This window comes from Cervus elaphus, chromosome 5 (genome assembly GCF_910594005.1).
Source record: "Cervus elaphus chromosome 5, mCerEla1.1, whole genome shotgun sequence".
Taxonomy (NCBI): Eukaryota; Metazoa; Chordata; class Mammalia; order Artiodactyla; family Cervidae; genus Cervus; species Cervus elaphus.
The window spans coordinates 102,068,839-102,091,958 of NC_057819.1; the positions used below are offsets into that span (position 1 = coordinate 102,068,839).

General features: G+C 52.9%; 1 protein-coding gene and 2 long non-coding RNA genes across 3 annotated transcripts in view; 2 read left to right on the forward strand and 1 right to left on the reverse strand.

The window, feature by feature from the left end:
- LOC122694745 overlaps positions 1 to 2,987 on the forward strand; it is a 154,163-nt gene extending 151,176 nt beyond the window's left edge. Inside the window, exons 3-4 of the long non-coding RNA XR_006341230.1 lie at positions 2,578 to 2,707; positions 2,855 to 2,987. This is a non-coding gene — a long non-coding RNA (uncharacterized LOC122694745). The remainder of the gene's footprint in view (positions 1 to 2,577; positions 2,708 to 2,854) is intronic.
- On the reverse strand, positions 1,748 to 23,120 carry LOC122694734 (myosin-3). The gene is made up of 42 exons (XM_043903850.1): positions 22,569 to 23,120; positions 22,051 to 22,086; positions 21,879 to 21,933; positions 21,066 to 21,277; positions 19,381 to 19,524; positions 18,686 to 18,842; positions 17,679 to 17,706; positions 17,237 to 17,345; positions 16,575 to 16,667; positions 15,884 to 15,947; positions 15,706 to 15,804; positions 14,837 to 14,940; positions 14,605 to 14,743; positions 14,098 to 14,216; positions 13,860 to 14,009; positions 13,167 to 13,337; positions 12,761 to 13,067; positions 12,583 to 12,653; positions 11,947 to 12,034; positions 11,744 to 11,861; positions 11,030 to 11,153; positions 10,807 to 10,943; positions 10,467 to 10,722; positions 9,907 to 10,149; positions 9,644 to 9,820; positions 9,390 to 9,535; positions 9,220 to 9,310; positions 8,442 to 8,831; positions 8,214 to 8,340; positions 7,691 to 7,809; positions 7,326 to 7,522; positions 6,772 to 6,955; positions 6,006 to 6,171; positions 5,599 to 5,723; positions 4,797 to 5,105; positions 4,477 to 4,680; positions 4,282 to 4,407; positions 3,278 to 3,448; positions 3,077 to 3,181; positions 2,830 to 2,925; positions 2,596 to 2,733; positions 1,748 to 1,880 (listed from the first exon to the last, which is right to left on the reverse strand). Exons 4-42 carry the CDS (start codon positions 21,267 to 21,269, stop codon positions 1,854 to 1,856), a joined length of 5,823 nt encoding a protein of 1,940 aa, XP_043759785.1. The 5' UTR covers positions 21,270 to 21,277; positions 21,879 to 21,933; positions 22,051 to 22,086; positions 22,569 to 23,120; the 3' UTR covers positions 1,748 to 1,853.
- LOC122694744 lies at positions 5,674 to 9,853 on the forward strand. The gene is made up of 3 exons (XR_006341229.1): positions 5,674 to 5,778; positions 6,036 to 6,240; positions 9,716 to 9,853. It is a non-coding gene; the product is annotated as an uncharacterized LOC122694744 (long non-coding RNA).

Sequence of the window (23,120 nt, forward strand, 5' to 3'; positions counted from 1 at the left end):
GACATGGCAGGTCCTACAGCCTCAGAGGTTTTCAGTTTTATGGCACCAGTCTACATAAAATGTATCAGGTATCTCTCTCATCAATTCTTTGCTTGAAATTCTATAAAATGAGTTCACTTCAAAGGTGGTCTTGCTTGCCTGCCTGCCTCTTTTTTCTTCCTTTCTTATCTGTATTTTATTATGTATTTTTAAAAGACAAGGACTATTTTAGAAAACATTATCATAGTATCACCTTGAAAATGAACAATAATCCCATATCATCATCAAATATCCAGTCATTATTCACATTTTACCCAATGGGATATACATGTGTATCCTAACAAGGTCTAAGCCAAGCAGTTAGTGGATAGGGTTGAGTCTGTTTTAATCCAGAATTCCTCCTTCCATTTCTTTCATGGATTTTTCCCTTGTGATTCATTTATTGAAAAAACTAGATGTTGTGTTCAGTTGTGTTCCCCATATCCTGGAGTTTATTGGTTCTATCTTGGGTCTGTTTCTGCTTTCCTGTAAGTTGGTGGATACAATTAGGGTCTGGATCAGACCCCAGTGTGATTGCTGGATGGGAATTTTTCCTGGGCAGTGGTGTATATACTTCTTTCCATAGGCATGTCATGTTTTGTCTTATTTTTGTGATACTAGTAGTCATAATTCATCAGAGGTTCATAATTCATATAAAAATGGTGACGTGCCAGACCTTTCATTCCTTCTTCATCTACCAGCTTGAACACCTCTGTAACAAGCTTTGTCTGCTTTTTCCATCCCCCACTTTCCCCAGAAGGCAGCCTGTAGCCATAAGTGTGCAGCAGAGAGGCTCTGGGCAAACGCAACCCTTGGCCCAGCCTTGGTCTCACTGCTGGGATTCCTTTCAACAGGAGACCCGCCAGGAGGACACAGCACATTCTAGTCACAGCATTTCCAGAAAGGATGAAAGCATGACAGAGAGATGTGGTCTTTAAGGTAAAATTATCTGAAATCACCGACAGGCCACAGTGTCCTTCTTTCTGTGGATGACAAGTCCCAGAAGGCACTGAGCTCCCCTGGTGCTTTAACTCCTCCTGAGTAAGTCTGGGTCATCTAATCCCCCAGAATCAGATAAAGGAGGGCACTTGACGATATTCCTGATAATGACGAACAAATAATTCCAAGTTTGATGATTCCGTTTCTGTAGCAGTTTACCCAGGTAGTATTCTGACTTCTTGCTGTATTTTCCCATAAAGACAGGCTTACCCTGGATAGGGGTGGGATTTTCTGTGGTGCGGCTTTGAAACCATGCAGACTGAGCCAAGAACTCAGTGGTAGATGTAGCCTGAGCTCTGGGGGGACTGGCGCTGTTTCACTCATTTGTGTATTCCCAGTAGTTAATGCAGTGCTCATGTGGAGTGCTGCCTGACAAACGTTTCCTGTACTTCAGGGCAGTTCCCTGAGAGGGTGTAGGGGGACTCTAGCCCCTGCCTTATAGCCCAGTTCAACTTGAGACAGGGCTTTCCTGAACCAAGCCTTCGTGCTTCCCTCATGTTTTACTGAGAGATGACTCTTTGGACAAACTCCCCCTTCTCCTGCCAGAGCAGTGGTTAACCTACTCTCAAATGTAAACCAAAAGCAATCTCTCCCTGTCCCCACAGACACACCCCAGAAAATATGCAGAATAGCTTTATCAAGCCATCTGCTGAGATTTCCACATTGGGCATAAATATCACCAGTGAACCATTTCCACACTGGGAAGAGAAAACAAATACAGTGAAACAGCCCCAAACTGAAAACAATGTTTATTGCATGTGAAAGTAAGTATCAGAGTCAGGAACCATGAAAATACACATTTTGCATATTTCCTGTCCTGTTGCAGAGGAGGGGGCTCACTCTTCACTCTCGTGGACCACCATCTGGGGAGAAAGTGGGCATTTCTAGTTCTGTCAGCAGAGCCTCACTTCCTGCTGCTCCCCCTCCCCACAAGCATCTGGGGTGCTTGCTTGTCTGTCTCAGAGGACACGGGGTACTCCTTGGATGCAGGCGAGTGAATACACGACCGTCTACGTGGTGGCAGTCCCCCCAGGCCTGAGAGCCTGATCCTCAGAACAGCCCAGGGGTGGTCTTCCCTAGTGTCTCAGATGGTAAAGAATCCACCTGCAATGCAGGAGACCTGGGTTCGATCCCTGAGTTGGGAAGAGCCCCTGGAGAAGGAATGGCTACCCACTCCAGTATTCTTGCCTGGAGAATTCCATGGACAGAGGAGCCTGGTGGGCTACAGTCCATGGGGTCACAAACAGTCAGACAAGACTGAGCGACTTTCACTTAGGGACCTACACGCGGTGAGTGCGGTGACAGAGGCTGGCGGCAGAGGGCGCCCGAGAGCTCCATTCCCACGGAGGGACCGCTCCTTGCTCTCCAGGACAGTTTTATTGGGACTCACTCGACCTGGGTTTGGCCGGGGTCTTCTCCCCTGTGTGGCTCTAAGTAAATCCCAGACAGACCAATTCTAAACGAGGGTGCTCCAGTGGCCCGTCCATCTAAAAAATGTCTCCATCTCGGGGGGCTTCCTCCCCGGGAGCCACACCTCCCCTCTTCGCTCTGCCCTCCCAGTGCCTCAGGACCACCTACCCGGCTGGAGGAGAAGTCTCGGGTCTTCGCGCGCAGCTTATTGACTTGAGATTCGGCGATATCGGCCCGTTCTTCAGCTTCCTCCAGCTCATGCTGAGCTTTTCGGAACTTGGTGAGATGAGCGTTGGCTTGTTCATCCTAAAATAGAGTCAAATGGGTATCAGCTGTGAGCGCCTCTCTGGAACTCCCAGGCAGAAGCAGGGCAGGTGTCGCCCTGGGGTCTCACTGACTTACAGCCTCCTCCGCCTGCCTCTTGTAGGACTTGACCTTCACTTGAAGTTTGTCCACCAGATCCTGTAATCTCAGCACATTCTTCCTGTCCTCTTCACTCTTCAAGAGAGAACATGGGATGGCAGGTCGCCAGGAGGGGACAGGGCTGTACAAGGTCCCAGTGCCTGGGTTTCTCCCTGTCTTCTGGAGAGGGTCCAGGGTGAGGTTCCCCCTTACAGAGGAAATGCTCCTGGGGTTTCCTTCCACTTGCCTGGTAAGTTAACTCCTTGACCCGCCGCTCGTACTTCCTCAGGCCCTTAACAGACTCAGTGTTCTTCTTCTGCTCCCCCTCAAGCTCGGCCTCCAGCTCTCGGATCTGGGGGAGCACTTGGGAAGTTAGTCGGGGGCTGGAGTATGACCCAGGCAGGCTGGAAAACTCCGCTTATCATGCTGGGGTCCCTCCCGCAAGTACCCGTGTCTCCAGCTTCTGGATCTGCTTCTTCCCGCCCTTCAGGGCCAGCTGCTCAGCCTCGTCCAGGCGGTGCTGCAGATCCTTCACCGTCTGCTCCAGGTTCTTCTTCATCCGCTCCAGGTGGGCACTGGTGTCCTGCTCCTTCTTCAGCTCCTCAGCCATCATGGCTGCCTGAAAAGCACATCATCCCACTGAGATGTAAACAAAGGTCAGGTGCTTGGAACTGTCAAAATCTGGGGACCCAGAGGACTGGAGCCATGCTGCTGACAAGGACACAGGTGACATGATGCCTGAGACCACCATGCCACCATGGACTCTGGGCAGAGCTGCACCAGGCATGTAAGCCAGACAGTGAGACCGCCAAGGGCTGCATGGGAAATGGTTTCTTCCCTTTCTTAAGCTGGCCCCTTTGGGACCGCCCCACCCCAAGGAAATCCCTTCTTTCATTACCAACCCGTGAGTTATAGGACTCTGAGTCTATAACCCAGCATCACGGGTGTGGGGTCAGGAGGCTAAGGGAACTGAGGTGCGGAAGGTGCAGGGCGGGGATAATCGCGGGGTAGTGCTCTCCACCAGCAGCAGGTGGCGCTGTGGGAACCGCGCGTCCTGGGACCAGCCTCTGGAGCAGGAAGGTGGGTGCTGGGGCCGGAAGCGGGCTTTCTGTGAGGTGACCTTAGGTGGGATCCAAACAAGGGTTGGGGGTGGGGGGGTCTCGTTTTCATATTTGGAATCAGTCATACATAGAAGGGAAGAAGAGCATACCTCTCCCAGAGCATAAGACGTGAACAGAATTCCTTCTGGTCTTTTCCATCCACACTCCCTTATTTTTCATGCCCCCCCTTATTAACGTGTGGAAGGGCACACTCTTGATTTCTGGGGCGGGGGAGTGCTTCTAGAGCAGAACTCACACCACATGTGCCCCGGGGAGGCCCCACCCCGTCTGCTGGGAACCAGCTCAGGGCTGGAGAGAGAGGGCCTGGATGAAATGCAGGGAGGAGCCTCACGTCGGTGATGGCCTTCTTCGCTTTCTCTTCAGCGTTCCTCGCGTCCCTGCTGGCATCCTCAACCTCGCTCTGGAGCTGCGTGAGGTCCGTCTCCAGCTTCTTCTTGGTGTGGATGAGGCTGGTGTTCTAGGGCGCGGGGGACAGGGTTACCACCTGGCACGTCCGAGGCCAGGACCCTCAGGACCCTCCGCTCACCTGGGTGTGCAGGAGCTGCACCCTCTCGTTGGCATCCAGGAGCTCCTGCTCTGCGATCTTCCTGCTCCTCTCCGTCTGCTCCAGGGTGGCCCGCAGCTCCTCCACCTCGGCCTGCAGCAGGTTGGCTCTGCGCTCCACGATCGCCAGCTGCTCCTTCAGGTCCTCCTGGCCCCGCAGAGCGTCATCCAGGTGGAGCTGGGTATCCTGGCCAGACAGCAATGGAAGCGTCTGCTTGAAGTTGAGGCCAGAGGACCCTGAGCCTAGCCCATAGCTGTGTGGGTCTGAGGATGGAGAGGTCCCCCACCAGGGAGCCCGCACACCTTCAGCTGCCCCTGGACACTCCGGAGGTGTCTGAGGGTTTCTGCGGCCTGGCGGTTGGCATGGCTCAGCTGGATCTCGATTTCGTTCAGGTCCCCCTCCATCTTCTTCTTGATCCTGATGGCCTCATTCCGGCTCCGCACCTCGGCATCCAGGGCGCTCTGCATCGTCTCTACGGTCCTCTGGTAGTTCCTCTTCAGCTGCTCGATCTCTTCATCTTTTTCGGCCATCTTTCTATCGATTTCTGATTTCACTTGAGTCAGTTCCAGCTGGATTCGGAGGATCTTGGCCTCTTCGTGCTCAAGGGCGGCCTTTAAAGAACGAAAACAAAAAAAAAAAAAAAAAAGAACGAAAACAAAACAGAAATGGTACCAGTGATGGGACAGAGCCTGCTACACTCCTCTGGGGTAAGAAAACTCCAATGGAATATTTGTAACTAACTCAACAATATTCAAAACTCTTTAAAAAAAAATCCCTAACTTACCTTCAGTGCAGAAATAAAATATTTCACTGCAGTTTGTTTTTATTATACTATGAAACAATAGTAACATTTAGATATTTCTTAGGCACTTTATAGGTAATTTAAATTCATCTCAGTCTTTTGTAAAATCTCATTTTTAGACCTATTTTAACGTAAGATTTTCTCCAGTAATTTCAAGATTATTCACAGGTATTCGTCCACGTAGTTTGCTAGGAAAAGAACCAACACGAGGACTGTGACTCTGCAGACCCTGAGGGGGGCCTGGCTGGAGCGCCCCCGTCACGGTGTCTGCGCCCGTACTGCCTCGCTGGCATTCTGCTCACCTCTGCTTCCTCCAGAGCCAGCTGGATATCAGCCTTTTCCAGCTCGATCTGTTTCCTTGATTTCTCCAGCTCATGGATGGTTTTACCACTTTCAGCGATTTGCTCCGTGAGATCTGCTATCTCCTCTGCAAAGAGAGAAGTTTGATTGCTCTTGAACTTCCACACAGGTTTCCACGCAGAGTAAGCACTAGCCAATGCTTTTGACTAGTTTATCACAGCTCTAAGGACGCTGCTTGCTGGAGATAAGATACTGGACACAGGGAGGCTCGGAAACAAGCCCTCAGGTGTGGGATGCTTCCTCTGCCTGTGGCAACAGACAGGCAGATGAGGTTGGGTCCTGAAGTCATGGTCCTGCAGCCTCACACTCGGGGGATAGTGTGAAGGGGGATTTTAGATAAACTGCTTACGCTCTAAATTCTTATTTTCTCGTTTCACAGTTTCAAGTTGATCTAAGGCTTCTTCGTAGGCGTTTTTCAGTTTGAAGAGCTCGGTGCTCAAGGAGCGGGACTCCTTCAGAGATGCCTCCAGCTCTGCCTGGCTCTCCTCACACTTGGTTTTCCACTCAGCGAGCACCTGCAATGCCAGGGAGAAAAGCACCTCTGTTCATGACCCCTCACCTCCAGCTTCTATCTCAGGACCCGTGTGAGTATGAACACTCTGAGAATCGGGGTCCCCTTGGCCATGTCACTTATCTAGCCCCGTGTTCCTGTTGACTAACCAAGATTTCATTCCCTAAATCAATTCAAGATCAGTCACTGGTCAGTAACAACTGTCATTTCCAAAAAGCAAGTGGACCCTTTGGAAAGGAATTAGCCAGGCCTCCTTTTCCTACTACAAGAATGGACCTGCACTTCTAAATATTTTATTAAAACCTCGGTTCAAATCAACCTTACTTGTCATACTGAAGGGGAGGCTGCCAGAAACCCTCCCACTCGGACCTGAGTTAGATTTCCACATCAGCCACCCAGACAGACCAGCCATGTTGGGGACCAAGAATGCTTGGGGTTGGACGACACTGGATGACCCTGGAGGAGGTGGCTTGTCTCCACTGAAGTGTTTGAAGGGGACCCCCACCTGCATCCCACTCCCCTTTGGTTTCGGGGGCTCACCCCAGGTCTCACTGCTCCTGGGGCAGTCAGGACTGGGCCCCCACCTCCTCTGCCCACCCCGCACCTTGTCGAAGTTCCTCTGCTTCTTGTCCAGGGCAGCGGCCAGGGAGTTGGCTCTGTCCACGTCGACCATCAGGTCCTCCACCTCCGCTTGCAGCCTCTGCTTGGTCTTCTCCAAGGATGCGCACTTCGCGTTCACCGCCTCCACCTGCTCCTCGGAATCCTGGAGGCGCTGAGCCAGCTTTTTCCTTAAAACAAATGAGCAGCAGATGCTGTTTAAGCTTCAGTCCTCTTGAACGTCACTATTCATCTAGCTGGAACCACTAACCTATGTGATTCAAACACCGCTTTCCTTTCATAAGCCCAGGAGAATCTCCTGTCTGCTAAAAATCAGTGATCAGTAGCCTGCCTGCCTGCCTCTAACCAAGATCACAGTCGTTTGTCTCAATGAAAAGTGCTCACAGAAGTCCTCTGCTGGCACAGAGCTGCCTTAAAAGACGGTAACATTCACTCTCGAGCAGTGCTAGGGTCAGTGCCCTCTGTCATCTGATCATTTAGGAGTGTTTGATCATTTGATCATTTGGGAGTGCTCGTTCTTCTGAAGACAGAGTTGCGTACTTGGCCTCCTCCAGCTCCTCCGTGCGCTGGATGGCGTCTGTCTCGTACTTGGTCCTCCACTGGGCCACCTCGCTGTTGGCCTTGGACAGCGCCCTCTGCAGCTCGGCCTTGGATTCCTGCTCCTCCTCGTACTGTTCCCGCAGCAGGTCACAGTCGTGGCGGGAGGACTGCAGGGCGTGGGCCAGGGCGTTCTTGGCCTGCGGAAGTCGGGAGAGAGGAGAGGCCCAATGGATGAATGTTTCAGGCTGTGTCTGTGATGCAGTCCAGATGTGTTCCCGCTGTCATCACCTATGAATGAAGTTGCCTTTTGTTTCTGTAGGTGGTACGTAGAGAGTAGACCAGGGAGCATTCCCTCAGCTATGTACCTTGCTCTCTTCCTCTAACTGCCTCTTGAGCTCTTCTATTTGCTGGGTAAATGCTTGCTTGCTTCTGGAAAGTTGCGATACTGTGCTCTCCTTTTCCTCCAACTGACGACTCAGCTCACCTGTGTCCAGAAGGAAAATATTTTTATTTCACCTGTCTATTCACTCACTCACACATTCCGACTGTGTGTAAGGCACTGTGCTGAGATCTGGGGGTGAAGGCACGTGTCCATGACAAGGAGGCTGAGCGCACACCCTGGTGAGACACTGCTGTAAACTTCTAGAGGGTGCTCGGGGAGCAGGGGGTGTTCCGAGCCCCTCCTCACTCCTCTCTCGTTACTGCACTCTCAGTGCTCACCTCCTCCAGGGCACTCTGAATGGCCTTTTGTAGGTTATTCTGATTGCCTCTCTCCTAAAAATCTGCTTCCCTAGAAGTCCTCCCCAAACAAATCCTGCCTTTGGTTTTGACCTGCTGTCTTGGCTAGGTGTCCGGGAGGCGCTGCCCCTCCCGTTCCCCGGCACTCACCAGCCTCCGTCTGCAGCCGGGACTTCTGGGTGCTCAGCTCGCTCAGGCTCCTCTGAATCTCCTCGTTCTTGCCCCGGGCCTCGCTTAACTGGTCCTCCAGGGTGCGGCAGATCTTCTCCAGATTCGCCTGCAGGGTAGGGAAGGGGAGAGAGCTGAGTCCGTGCTCAGGTGTGGAGGGCCAACGGTGTCCTTCACCCAAGGATGAGCCCCCTGCCTCCCACCCCGAACCTTAGACTTGGACACGCTCTCCACGTTGCTGCCCAGGTCGTCGAGCTCCAGCTTGAACTCGCTCTTCTCCTTCTCCAGCTTCTGCTTGACCCTCTGCAGGTTGTCGATCTGCTCCCCCAGCTCGGCCACACTGTCCGCGTGCTTCTTGCGAAGAGCGGCCACCATGGCCTCGTGCTGCAGCGTGGCCTCCTCCAGGTCCCGGCGCAGCTTCAGGAACTCGGCCTCCCGCTTCTTGTTCAGCTCAATCTGGGTGGACGTGACGCCCCCCGCCTCCTCCAGCCGCTCGCTCAGCTCCTCCAGCTCCCGGGCATAGTCGCTGCGCTGCTTCTCCGTCTTGGCGCGGGTCGCCCTCTCTGCCTCGATCTCTTCTTCCAGCTCCTCGATCCGGGCCTGTGCGGGCAGGCCATCCGGGAGAATCCTGACTCCCAGTGTCAAGAACAGGCTAGTTTCCCCTCCCATTAGACCAACCAAGTCTTGGGCTGCTCCCGGAGCAATAGCAACACTGCGAATTTCCCCTGACATGAGCCTTTCCTGCCTCAACCTGGGCATTATCCTGCAGCGGCTGATAATGAGTATCCAACACTCTGACTACGGGTTGATATGAAATACTTCAGTTACGTGTTTTGTTTAAATTGTGGAAAAGCTGTTCATTGCTACTGTCAGCCTGGACAGAGACGAGAGGCCCACGGTCCGGCCCCTTGCTCTGAGAATGCACAGCAGGCTTGCCAGCTCACCGTGTGTGACCGAGTGTGAAAGCAGAGTCCCAAGCACCCCCTACCTGAAGCTCTTTGATTTTCTTCTGAAACTGCAGACCCAGAGTCTGCTCATCTTCCACTTTGCTTTGCAGTTGACAGTACTCAAAATCTTTCCTGTGAAGGGAAATGCAGAACGTGTGAGGACCAGACACCCAGGCACTGGAAACCCGAGCACAGCGGTGTCAGGGCGCACTTCTTGAGCCGCTCATCCAGCTGCTGCTTGTCGTTCTCCAGATCCAGGATGGACTCCTGGGCGAGCTTCAGGTCTCCCTCCAGCTTCCTTTTGTTCCTTTCCAGGTCTACACGGAGCTTCTTTTCTTGTTCCAGGGAGCTTTCCAGCTGCAAAAGGCATGGTCTCCTTTTAAGAACAAATGCTTTGCACCATGGATGTCCCAGGGGCTCTTCCTGCCCTGAACCCAGGCCTCCCAATTGGCATCCTTCACTCACATCATCCACCTGCTGTTCCAGTTTGCTCTTGATTTTGCTTAAAGAATTGACTTTGTCCTCTTCTGCTTGCAGGTCATCCAGGGTCTGCTGGTGGGCCTCCTGCAGCGCCTTCTTCTCTCTGGTTAACTTTGCAATGGTTTCATCCAACCCGGCGAGTTCTTCAGTGAGGTTTTTAACCTAAGAAGATGCCACAGGCAATTATAAGAAAAGATCAAGTTGGGTTTGTACTGACCGTATCAGTGGAAAGACCCACAAGGGTGTACCTTATTCTCTGTGGCGTGTTTCTCCTTCTCAACCTTGGCCAGTGTCAGCTCAAGGTCATCTATGTCTTTCTTCAGTTCCGAACATTCGTCCTCCAGTTTCCTCTTCTTGGCCGTCAGCTCAGCATTCATCTCTTCCTCATCCTCAGCTCTCTCTGTCACCTCCTTGATCTTAGCCTCCAGCTGGAACTTGGCCTTGATCAGCTGATCACATCTTTCCTCTGCATCCAACAAGTTTTCACTTTCCTTTAAAAAAAAAAAGAATCATGATTTCCTTTAATGGTTTAAAGGTAAAGTTTGTGACATTCCAGTATTTTGTTGAATGAGTGAATTTGAACAAACTCCAGGAGATGGTGAAGGACAGAGAGGAGCCTGGCGTGTTGCAATCCATGGGGTCGCAGAGAGTCAGACACAACTCAGCAACTGAACAATAACAAAGTATTTTGTTATAAACAGAATCCTTTATGAAACATACCCAGTAAAAAGCAAAAATCCCACCCAAAATCCAGTTTTCTTAGATAATCAAATCTAGGAGAAAAAAATTTAAATTCCTAGACACATACAGCTTGTACTTGCAGCTGCAGGTCATTCTTCTCTTGTACTAGAGTCACCAGTTTTTCCTCTAGTTCCTTCCTTTTTGCCTCTGACTTGGCCAGTTCATCCTTGGTTTTCTGGAACTCTTCCTTCATGGTGGCCATCTCCTTCTCCGTCTCTGCACTCTTGAGAAGGGGCTTGATTTTGAAAAAGAGTTTCATCCAGGGCCAGTGCTTGACGTTCATGAAGGCTCGGATGTTGTACTGGATACAGAAGATGGACTCCCTGAAAACACAACATCAGTTATTTCTGAGAGAGGATCCCCACTTCTCCCAGAGAGCTCAGATCTGAGCACAGACCCCGCTTGACCTTCTCTGCACCATCTTCTGGAATTCCACGCGCATGAGGAACCCTCTGCACACGGCCTGCGTCCGGGTGATCAGCTTGGCCAGGCGGTCATCCCGCATTTCCTCCAGGGTTCCCAGCAAGCCGGCCTTGAAGAACACCTTGAGGCGAGACGGATGCCCTGGGTCAGTTTTCTGGAGGAGTCTCAGGGACCACAGGCCAGTGTCTCTTGGAACTGACACAGTACCTTGGTGTGTCCAAACTTGTACTGAGTGTGGTCGATGTCAATGGATGCCAGCAGCTTTTCACACGCCTTCTTACTGTCGATGAACTGCCCCTCAGGGATGGCACTGGCATTCAGCACTCGGTATCTGCCGTGTGGACACAGAAACATCGTAGGCTGTTAGCAAAGACGTGAACTTTGGAAGCCAGTCCAGGCCTCTCTTCCAAGAGGCAAGAAGGCCAAGGTCCTGAGAGGGAAGGAAACTCGGCCTTGGTCACAGGCCAAACAGTGGCCTGAAATCTAGGCCTCCCGACTCTTCTCTGCCACGTCCTTTTCTGCCACGTTGTGTATCAGAGAAGGCCCTGAGAAAGTGTGGGAGAAAGAAGCGTGTATACCTTGACCACGTGGTGGTTAAATCATATTCCACGGAGCCCACAGCTGTTCAGTATTTTTCCCTCTCAAATTCTAGCATTTACACACCTCCTCAAGAAACAAATGGAACATTTCTATTACACATGCATGTTCAGTTCCGAAGTCATGTCCAACTCTTTGCAACACCATAGACTGCAGCCTGCCAGGCTCCTCTGTTCATGGAATTCTCCAGGCAAGAATACTGGAGTGGGTTGCCACGCCCTCCTCCAGGGGATCTTCCCCACCCAGGGATCAAACCCGTGTCTCCAGCGTGGGCAGGCAGGTTCCTTACCGCTGAGCCACGGGGGAAGCCGCCTTACCACGCACCTCTGTTTGAAGTCCCCGTAGAGGATCCTGTTGGGGAAGCCCTTCCTGCAGATGCGGATTCCCTCCAGCACCCCGTTACAGCGCAGCTGGTGCAGGACCAGGCTGTGCTCCATGGCGCCTGAGAAGAGAGGCAGCGTCAGCTTCACACGGGCTCTGCTGAAACCTGACCTGAGCACAGCCTCCAGAGCTGGCGGGCGTCTCACCTGGGGTTTTGGTCTCGTTGGGAATTATACAGCGTACAAAGTGAGGGTGCGTTGTTCTTAAATTTGACATCAACTTGTTCAGGTTTTCCTAAAAGATTCAATTTGACAGTGAGCAGACTGTAGGCTTTTACAAACACAGAGATGCAGTGTAACAAAAAAAGATATTTTAAACTTCTTGTGAATTCTAATAAAGGTCTTATTTAACTCTTTTCAAAAGGTCTCTCAGTAGTCCATTTGGCAAGAAGTGTAGGCAAGTAACTGATAAAACAGTCTTTTGCTTCACAGTAGCCAGAGACTAGCCAAGTACAGGCTGCCTGCTGAGTTAACTCAGGGGACCTATCCGACTCCACTGGGCACCTGAGATGCTACCGCCTTGTGTTTCAGGCAAGTCAGAAAGTTCATTCTGAGGACTCGCCTCCCAGACCACCCAGCCAGTGGCATGTAAGACGGGGGTTAAATTCTGGTCCTCCATTTGTTAGCACTCATCTACATATCATACCACCACTCTCCTAAGTGACAGTAAGCAGATTAAGACCACATCACTATTTTTGAATAGACCAAGTTCAGCATCTCTACATTGCTCATTTTGAGATGACTTAAACCAATTACAAGCAAATAAACTTCTATCTTTCTTACCCTGAAAAGGGCAGAGACAGTTTGGAAGGAAGAACCCTTTTTCTTGGCAACTTTCTTCTTTCCGCTGTCAGCTGAAAGAAAAGATGGTGTGTGGTGTTAGCAGCCCTCCAGAGCTGTTTCCTTTGTGGGCTGAGTTGGGGGAGAAGTGTGGATTCGAGGCAGCCTGGGAGTCTGTTACCGTCTGCGGTGGTGAAGGTGGCATAGAGGTGCGCCAGGAGCCTGTTGGAGGACTTCTGGTACAGTCCAACCACCGTCTCGTTCAGAGGGTCCTTGTTCTTCTCCAGCCAGCCCGAGACACTGTAGTCCACGGTGCCCGCGTAGTGGATCAGGGAGAAGTGGGCCTCGGCTCTGCCCTTGACCACCTTGGGCTTCTGGAAGTTGGCAGACTTGCCCAGGTGCTGGTCATACAGCTTGTTCTTGAAGGAGGTGTCCGTGGCCTTGGGGAACATGCACTCCTCTTCCAGGATGGAGAAGATGCCCATAGGCTGAACCAAGGCAGAATGCACACGGGGTGAGTGAGTGTGAGCTGCAGTGACAAGCATCAGGCCTGTGAGGGGCGGTTAATGAGCACACATGGCAGGTACCTTCTCGATGAGCTCGATGCAGGCAGCCAGGTCCATCCCGAAGTCGATGAACGTCCACTCGATGCCTTCCTTTTTGTATTCCTCCTGCTCCAGCACAAACATGTGGTGGTTGAAAAACTGTTGCAGTTTCTCATTGGTGAAGTTGATGCACAGCTGCTCCAGGCTGTTATACTAACATCAAAACACAATGTCCACACGGAAGGTTAGACTGCTTTCAAAGTCAAAGACCCACCAACCTTCCTCCTCCTCTTCGTCTCGGTCTCCTAGCAGCTCAGCTACACTTTCAGGTGTGGTCACCTTCTTGGGCTCAGCTCACATCACGTCTTAGAGTTTTCTCCAGAACTCGAGCTGGAAGATACCTCTCCCTCTCCTAAGTCCACGGGATGGGCCTCTCCTGGGCCCTGACCACAGTTTGCCTTATCTGTATAGTTGGTCTTCTGTGTACTTACATACTTCTCATCATCATCTACAAACTACAAGCTCATCTTTTATTCACCTGCAAGTCTTATACTTGGTAGACATTGACAACATGCTCTAATGGGTGTACATGCTTCTACCTGACCCACCCTCCATCTAGGGCTCCTCCCAGAGATGATACGGGGTGACAAGTGGCTGCCTGGACATCTTTCCTGTGATCCTGAGAACCAGCCCCCCACACACACACAAAGCCACCTGAATATCGGGAACGCAAACCTCAAAGATCTCAAAGCCTGCGATGTCCAGGACACCAATGAAGTGTTGCCTCGGCAGCTTGGTGTCCAGCTGCTGGTTGATGCGGGTGACCATCCACAGGAACAACTTCTCATAGACAGATTTGGAGAGGGCATTCACGGCGTGGTGCACCTGTGTCGGGGGTCAGCACCTGTGTGGAGTCTGTGGGCAGTAGCCATCTGTGCCTGCATCCCTTCCCAGCCTCCTGGTGGTCACTTACCTGATCCACGGTCTGGCCCTTGGTAACATACTCATTCCCAACTTTGACTCTGGGGAAGCATAAAGCTTTCAGGAGGTCCGAAGAGTTCAGGCCCATCAGATAGGCTGTCTTGTCAGCCACTGGCAGGAAAGAAGGCCGGTGTCAAGGGAAACCCCAGATAAGTGGCAAAGCCAAAGAACCCCTCTGAAAATCCTCCAGATGTCTCAAGGCTCAGCTCAGCTTGTCTCCGTGTGTTTACATTACGTGACTCTAAACTGCTCACCTGTGGGCGCGAAGTCACTCAGAGAATATGATGGGCCTTTTGAAAAGGCAGCACTCAGTTCCAGAAAACCCTGGTCACTCCTCACTGTGTCTGAAGCACGACCACTCGAGTGACTCAGCAGACAGGGCAGTAACCTGTCGGCATCTGAGCCCCGCCGAGGTTCATCTCTCCAGGGGGAGGAAGGATTGATCTCTTTCAAGGGAGGCCCCCAGCTCTGGCGCATACCCCAGCAGGTGATGTGGTACCTTCCGTGCCATCCGGCTCTGCCTGCTCCTCCCGCTGCTTCTGTTTGAACTTCATGTTCCCGTAGTGCATCACAGCGCCTGTCAGCTTGTACAGCCCAGACTTCTCCTCGGGGGTGAAGCCCAGGATGTCAATGGCGCTCTGGCGTTGCAGGAGAGCGTGTCAGCCAGCTGACCTCAGTGATGGAGCAGGAGCCCCCCACCACACACACATCCTTCTCCCTGATCTACTTACATCCGTGGCCAGCAGCTCCTCAGCGTCATCAATGCTGGCCACCAGGATCTCACCTTGGCTGATGAAGGGGTAGTCGTAAGGGTTGGTTGTGATGAGCAGCAGCTCTGCAATGACGACCAGTTAGAGGGGGTCACATGGATGCAAAGGAAACATCCCCCTGGGGCTAAACAGCCTCTCGTACTCAGGCTGCGGCTGAATAGAAAGCCCAGGGAAGACTCTGCACCCACCCCGGCCACACAGGGCACAAACTCCAGAGAGAACATTTAAACCCTTTTGCTTTGTGTGCAGGCAGCACAGATCCATGTCGGTTGGGAAAGATTAACCAGGAAAACAGGCTGAGTGTGGGCCAGAGAGCCCTCTGTGGACACGGAGAGCCCCTGGAGGGAAGCCCAGGTGGTTTGGTAGAATCGTTGTCTTTTCCAAATCCTGGTGAGAGCTGCAGCCTGTTTCCAGGATTGGGCCCAGAATGCTGAGCAGACATAGGCAGAGAGCAGAGAAGGGCATGGGGCTCCTGTCAGGTGCCAAATGGAAAGTGGGGTGGACATCCACCAGCTGGCGGTTCCTCTGCCTTGGCGGGGGCCTCACAGCATTTGGTGGAAGGTTGGTTTTGCGGATGACCACCAGGGGGCATCAGAGGACCACTAAACGCTAAGTCGTTCAGCCCGTTTCCATGAACCAGAGCTGAAGGCAACTGTGCCTCATTCTTTTTCTGTCCACTGGATTGCATTTCTCAGATTGGCACATCACTGTCAAAACAGCCACACCCCATTTCTAAAACAAATTTCCTCTGTGAGGAGGCACGACTCTCTTCAGTCCGCTCACCTAAGAGCTGACAGGCCCCAGACCAGCCCCTCTGGGGGCATCCTCACCTATGAGCTCGGGCTTCTTATTGGAAAGAATCTGGTAGAAGATGTGGTAGCTTCTCTCAGCCTTCAGCTGGAAGGTCACTCTTGATTTTTCCAGCAGATCTAGGAACACAAACACAGGAGTGTCTTCCAAACTGTTCCCCCGATGTCCCAAAACATCTGATCCTAGGAGTCTACTTACATGTTTCAATATCTGCAGAGGCCAGCTTCCCCGTGGTACCAAAATGGATGCGGATGAACTTGCCCTGTCAGGGAAGGGAGACCAGGTGACCTGACTCCAAGTGTTCCTACCCACCTGGGGAGTGGAACAGAGCCTTCTTCCCCAGGAACTTGCAGTTAAGTGTCCTTATCGCCTCTTCCCTGCTTTGCTGTGCCCTCCTCCATCCCCTTGTTCCACACTGCATCCACACGCCACCCCAGCCAGTCAGCAGAGTCATGTTCTGTTCAAGATGCAAATCAAACCGTATCACTTCCCTCTAACAGGATCCTGACTTCTGGAATGAAACCAGACCCTTCTCCTGGCCTGCGTGCTCCCAGGCTCCAGGTCCCTTCCCACTGCCCCGCCTCACCCAGACCCCCTGGAGATCCCTTGACTTCACCAGTCCCCTCCCTGCCTCTGCGACTGTGTCCCTCCTCACCCTGTGGATCTCGGGTTCACGGCCAGCGCCCCCGGGAGGGCGCCCCTGCCGGCCCCGTCTAAAGGACGCCCGGCCCCCTTTACCGCCCCGTCTACGAGGAACTGTCAGACTGTCCTGTGGGCTTGTCTCCTCCTCCTCTCATTGTCCACCCCCAGGGCCGCAGGTTCCTGGAAGCAGGGGTCGTGCCTCCTCGCTGGCCTTGCAGGACACCCCAGCTTGACCCAGCAGACTCACAAAGCGGGACGAGTTGTCGTTCCTCACGGTCTTGGCGTTCCCGAAGGCCTCCAGCAGCGGGTTGGCGCTGATGATCTGGTCTTCCAGCGTCCCCTGGAGCAGGGAGTCAGGGCAGGAAGAGCCCCGCGTGAGGGTGAGCTCCAATGCCCCTCCGCCCCGGCTAACGCCGGTCCCTCCCCCATCCCCTGCTTTCCAACCTAGGGCCCAACCACACCGTCAGCACCCTGTCGCCATGTCGTGTTTGGCTCTGGTTGGGTATCTTGACATAAACCTCCTTTAACCCTTCAGGTTCTCCATTCTCCAGGTGGTGAGGTCACCTGGGTTCACACCATACTGCTGGGATATATTCGTTTTGAAAGGCAAGTGGACGCTACACTTCTCTCCAGGTGGTGTGTGTGACTCTGGTGTTATGTCAGATGGACTTTTCTTAGCGGAGCCTTAGAGCTTGTCTTCTTGGCAATCACAGGATCTGGTCCTGTGAGATCACCCATGCGCTGGGTCGTCTAGAAGAGCCGGCTGTCCTGTGGGATTTTCAACCCTGCCAGCACCCCTTCCCCGAGGAGCTGGGTCCCTCCCACCCCACAGGCAGCCTGGGCCTCCTCGCTCTGAAGCTGAGACAAGCGTGGCGGCGGAGGCAGAGCCGGCCCGGCCCCTCTCCTCACCCTCATCTTGGAGTCCTTCTTCTTGGCGAGGTCTCCAGTGGCTGCAATTGTTGCAAAGTACTGGATGACCCTCTTGGTGTTCACAGTCTTTCCTGCCCCGGATTCTCCACTGTTCGGAGCGATCGAAAGAGAGAGGAGGAGAAAGAGAGTCCTGTGAGTGTAAACAGCCTCCTCTGCCACATCAGATGTGAGATTCCCAACAAAGAGGAGACCGCCCGGAGAGACAAGGGCCCTGGGAGGCCAGCACCACTGAACAGCCTGGATGCGGAGCCCTGCTTCCCGAGGCCTCACGCGCCTTCTGGCCTGTCCCCCGTCCATCTCTGCATCACAGACTTTGTTCAGTACTTTCTCACTGACAGAACAAAGCAAATGGCCTCTTCCCCTTCTACCCTGGGGACAAAGAGCCACAGCTGTGAAAACGCTGTACACCCTGGATACTCACGTGATCAGAATAGACTGGTTTTCACGATCTGCCAAAGGGAAAAATAAAATAGGGTTGATGGTATTATAAAACGAACTTTCTCAACTTAAATGTCCATCTACAGAGGAGTGGATTAAGAAGATGTGGTACATACATACAATGGACTATCACTCAGCCCTAAAAAGGAATGAAATGATGCCATTTGCAGCAACATGAATGAACCTAAAAATTACCATACTAACTGAAGTAAGTCAGACAGAAAGACAAATACCATATATCACTTATGTGTGGTTATATGATACAATTGAACTTAGTTAGAAATTAGAAACAGACTCACATAGAAAATAAACCTATGGTTACCAAAGGGGAAGGGGGGTGGGGGAGGAATAAATCAGGATTTGGGGATTACCAGATACAAACTACTATATATAAAATAAATAAGGTCCTACTGTATAACACAGGGGACTGTATTCAATATTCTATAATAAACCATAATGGAAAAAAATCTGTATATATATATATATGTATCTAAATCACTCTGCTGTAAATAAGAAGTTAACACAACATTGTAAATCAATTATATTTCGATCAAGAATTTTTAATAAAAATAAAAAGAGCTCCCAGTTCTCCATGTCTCCAGCAGTCACAGTTCACTGCACAATGCCTCTGTTTCGTCCTACGTGGGAGCTCAAAGAGACTCCTCCTTGAGAATATGGATCAAAGAGGTTAAGCCCCTGCTTACAGCCAGCCACTGGCTGCCCACCGTATTAGGTTGAACCATATGAAACTATCAGTCTTTGTTTTGGGCCCACAAAAACGTCAGTTTCACATGAGGTAACCCATGCTTGCATTAAATCCAAGCTTCTCACCCAGGCCTGCAAGGCCCTGAAATCTCTGACCTCTTTCTTTTTTTTTCAGCACCTCCACCCAGTCGTGTGGAGGCTGCACACTAGAGGGGCGGCTGATTCCAGACTTGCAGCCTCCCTGAGTCCTGCCCACCTCTCCAGGCTTCCCCCTTAGACACCTACCTGTGAGCATGAACTGATAGGCGTTGTCAGAGATGGAGAAGATGTGGGGCGGGGCCTCCTGGCGCTTCTTGCCCCGGTAGCCCTCCACCACCTCAGGGTTGTACACCGGCAGCCACTTGTAGGGGTTGACGGTGACGCAGAAGAGGCCCGAGTAGGTCTGTGGGGGAGTAAAATATACAAATTTATGTACACATGGGTGTGTGCATATAAAACCCTCCCCCTTTGTTATTTCACCTTTCTGAGAAACTTGTAAAGGAGGCAAGATCCGATTTCTCTCTATGGGTGAGGCAGCTGAGACTCGAGGGGTGCAGTGACCATCCGCAGCTGCTGGGTGACAGCACCAGGACCCGGCCTCAGCCCCACCCCTCCTCCGGTCCCCTCCTGGGCCCACTCATCTCTCACTTTCTCATCCTCCATCACTCTCGTCTCCCTTTCTTCATTCCCCCTCTTTTGTTGAATGGCCTCAGTTCAGTTCAGGTGCTCAGTCATGTCCGACTCTTTGCGAACCCATGGACTGCAGCACGCCAGGCCTCCCTGTCCATCACCAACTCCCGGAGTTTGGGAGTCCATTGAGTTGGTGATGCCATCCAATGGCCTCGTCAAACACTAATCCTTCTAAAGCCCATCCCCCCATGAGCATCTCCACCCCACCCCACCACACCCCACCCCAGGAGCCCGCAGACGTGGGCACTGACGTAGATCATCCAGGAGGTGTAGCGGTCCTTGAGGTTGTACAGCACGGCCGGCTCGTTTAGGTGCGTCAGCATGGCCATGTCCTCGATCCGGTCGAACTTGGGGGGGTTCATCGCGTACACGTCCTCTGGCTTCACCACCAGCGTCTGCAAGGGAAGGGAGACGGTGCACACCTGGGCTTCTCTGTGCGCAGGTGTGTCTCCACGCCCAGACCAGGAGGGGGCGCTGGAGGCAAGGCCCATCTGACGGAGGGAGTCGGGGCTGGGGCGGTTCATGGTGGAGGAGATGGAACCGGGTTCGGTTCTGAGACTCGCACTTTTTTATTTTCCGTCTCCAGTGGCCTGAGGTGAGGTAAGGGTAACAGAAAGGAGAGGAGGGTCTCGGGGGTTTCGGGGAGGAGGAGGCAGGCCCCGGAGCCAGCGGGAACTCCTCAGCTGGGTCATGCTGGCTGGGCCAAAACCCGGTTCCAGCGGCTCAGGGGTCTTTGCCGTCTACTTAGAGGGCACGGCGGGTGGATGGCGTCCCCGAGGCGGGGACAGAGAGGAGGAGGCCGGTGGCATGGACCTCCAGGCCAGCAGCCCAAGTCATCCTGAGCTCCCTGAAAGCAGCTCCCAGCCCCCACCCTGCATCTCGCCCGTTCACCCCCACCTGCCTGAGCTGTGAAAGGGCCCAGTGCCCGGGGGCGGGGTGGGGCGCGTTGGAGGACCTGGCATCTTGGAGTGGAGCTCACCTTCAGCTCTCCCACCCTCCGTTCACCCCCTTCCTGTCTGAGACCTCCGTTGCAGATGGTGGTTTTCCCGGCCCTGCTTCTGAGCCAGGTGGTGGGGAAAACCTGCCTTCAAGCAGGGGTTCACTAAAACCATCCAGGCCTCAGCCCTCCAGTGAGGTGAGGGGCTGGACATCTTGGACTGCCCCCCACCAGGTCTAGCTTCTGTGCTCCCTGCAGCCTCGGACGCCATTCCCCACTCCATCATCTGAAATGTACCGAGAGCTGCCCTTGAGCCTCAGGACTTGGAAGGTGGTTTCAATGGGTGGTTTCCATGCTGTTTTCTTTCACATCCAACCCAATGATACTATCTCCTTTACTACTCTCATTTGGATCCCCACCCCCATTTTATTTTAACCTTTCTTAGAACATTTCTGGATTCTTCTGGTCTAAATCCCAGACAGTTGGGATGTCCAGAATTCCTCCCAGCACCCCCATGCTAGCCTGGGCAGAAAGGAATGGGCTACACTGCTCACTGTCTTCATGATATGGGGATGCTGCTACTTCAGTCAAGCTTGTGGTCCACTAGGGTCCCTGATCCGCTTTCCTTACTTCCTTACATACTATCACCAGAAGAATCAGGGGGAAACCTAGACTCCCAAAGGAGAGGGCTCTGAAGGAGGTCGTCCTCTTGCTGGACTCCCAACTCCACACCCTTGGGACTCACACGGCTGGTCCCCGCTGACCTAGAGTGACATGAACATCAACAAAAGCACTGGAACATGAATTGCTTTGGCCAGCTGCAGGCAGGTGGTTCTCCGACCATGCAACCTGAGGCCAGTGTTCACTCTGCTTTCTCTGAGGACACCTGGGAGGTATGCACATGTGGAGAGGGCCAGGTGTGGGGCAGACGCACAGACTGGGCAGCCAGGGGAGCAGACAGAGGGCCAGAGGCTTGCAGAGGGAGTGGATGGGGCTTACCCTGTTGTCTTCAGTTTCCACCGTGACCTTCCCGTCCTGGGTGCTCTTAATTCTCCCCTTGGCATACTCTTCCTTAGAGTCAACCACGAAGCAGTAGGTCTTGGCATCAAAGGGCTGGTTCTGAGCCTCGATCCTCTCCTTTTCTGACTTCCGGAGGAAGGGAGCGGCAATGCCGAACACTTCCATTTCGGTGTCGCTACTCATGGTGTTAGCTGGGGGATGAACCCACCAGGTCAGCCCCCTACCCCCGACTCCAGCCCTGCCCCCGTGGGAGCCCACCAAGGTGGGCCAGGAGCATCTGATTTTTCCCATCTACCCCCTGGGAAAAATCAAATGCACAGGTATTTATTGTGCCAACTCTGTGCAAAGGGCATGGAGTGGATGCTACCCAAGCTCCCCCATCCAGCGGGGCTCAGAGGGGTGAAGGAACCCGAGGGAGGGGGCAGCTCTTGGGACTCAGTTTCCTTTTCTGAAAAGCCTAGGTGTTGCCAAGGGGAAATTTAAAAATAAACACCATCAGAAATAAACACCATTCTTCAAAGAGAGTGTGCTAAATAGCAAACAGCTAAGGAATCTGGGGACTGTTTTGATTCAAGGTGGCCACCTCCTCACACGAGGAAACTGGCTTTTGCTTCCTTCAGTTCTGTTCTGAGAACAGAGGTGGCATCTGACTTCAGCATCTGCTGAGACCCTCTGCCCAGTCTGCCCTGTCCTGGTCTAAGCTCCACGGGCTCTTGCCCCCCAGGCCACTGGAAGCAGGAGGAACTGGACCCTGGAGACTTCTGAGGCAAGGGACCCAACCTGCTTCCTCACCTGAGAGTCACACCTGCAGGAGGACAGCGGACAACAGCAGCCGTGGGAATCAGACCTGCGGTAAATATGCAAAAAGAAAGCTCAGGACACCCGAATGTGTGGTTCAGTTCTGAATCGGGTCTTGAATTAACCAAATAAGGGGAAAGGACTAATAACTTAAAAAGAGTCTTACCCCAGAGACAGGCTGGAAGAGCAGATGGGATGTGACCTACAAGTGATTCATAAAGGTAGTCAAACCCCCAGCTGCCCCCAATCCTGGCTCCCGCCAGCCCACTAACACACCCTCCTTCAGTGCCTCTCCTTCAGAACAAGGCAGGGACAGCATCTCTGTTGAAAAGGCCTGTGGTTCCAGGCTAGGATCAGGCCCCCTCTGACTTCTGCCAACAGGGAGAAGTCTCAAGTTGGCAAACTTTCACAAGCCATTGAGGCCTTGAGATCATGGGCACCCGCTCACCAGGCACACAGCGCAGGCGGGGAAGGTGAGGGTGGGGCCGGGGGGCGGTGACCCCACAGCCTCTGCACAGATCAGAGGGGAAGAGAGGGGTCGTCAGGCCACACTGACAGGCCGAGGTCCCTGGAGCATCCAGAGGGATCCTGCCCAAGGGGGCCCTCGAAGACAAAGTCAAGGGGAGCTCAGGGAGGAAGAAGTGGGGCGCGGGAGGTGGAGACCCAGCTCCACCTCTAACTAACCTCACCACAGCCAGGCAGGGCTGCACCGGGTGGTCCTCTGAGCCACACACGGAAGAGAGCCGCGCAGGGCGCCCAGACTCCTCTGCCCACAGCAGCGCCAGGGGGCTGCCGCTGTGGCTTTTATAGCCTGTCCCCCCACCACTCATTCCTGCTCTATATTTGGAAAGGGAATGACCGATGCCACAAGCTGAGGGCCAGCTCCCCTCCTCACGTTTTTTTTGCTGTTGCCAAGGGCGAGGTATATATAGAAATGAGCAGCATCCATAACCATTCTCCAGCTGGAGAAAGTTGGAAGTTTGAGATGCCTTTCTCTGAACCTAGGGCCAGGGTGTCTTCACTCGGTGTGAGGGGTGGCCTCACGGGGGTCCGGCCTAAACTCCATCCTGCAGGTGCCACATGCTTGAAAATCAGGGTGCATTCTGGGGACAGAAATCTCATCATGTGGGGAAAAGGAGTGCAACTTGAGGACAGAAAGATGAAAATCCTCTTGGCATTTTGGGCAAGACTTTTTTCACAACAGAGGGTCTTGACAGAATTGTGTGACTGTAAAAC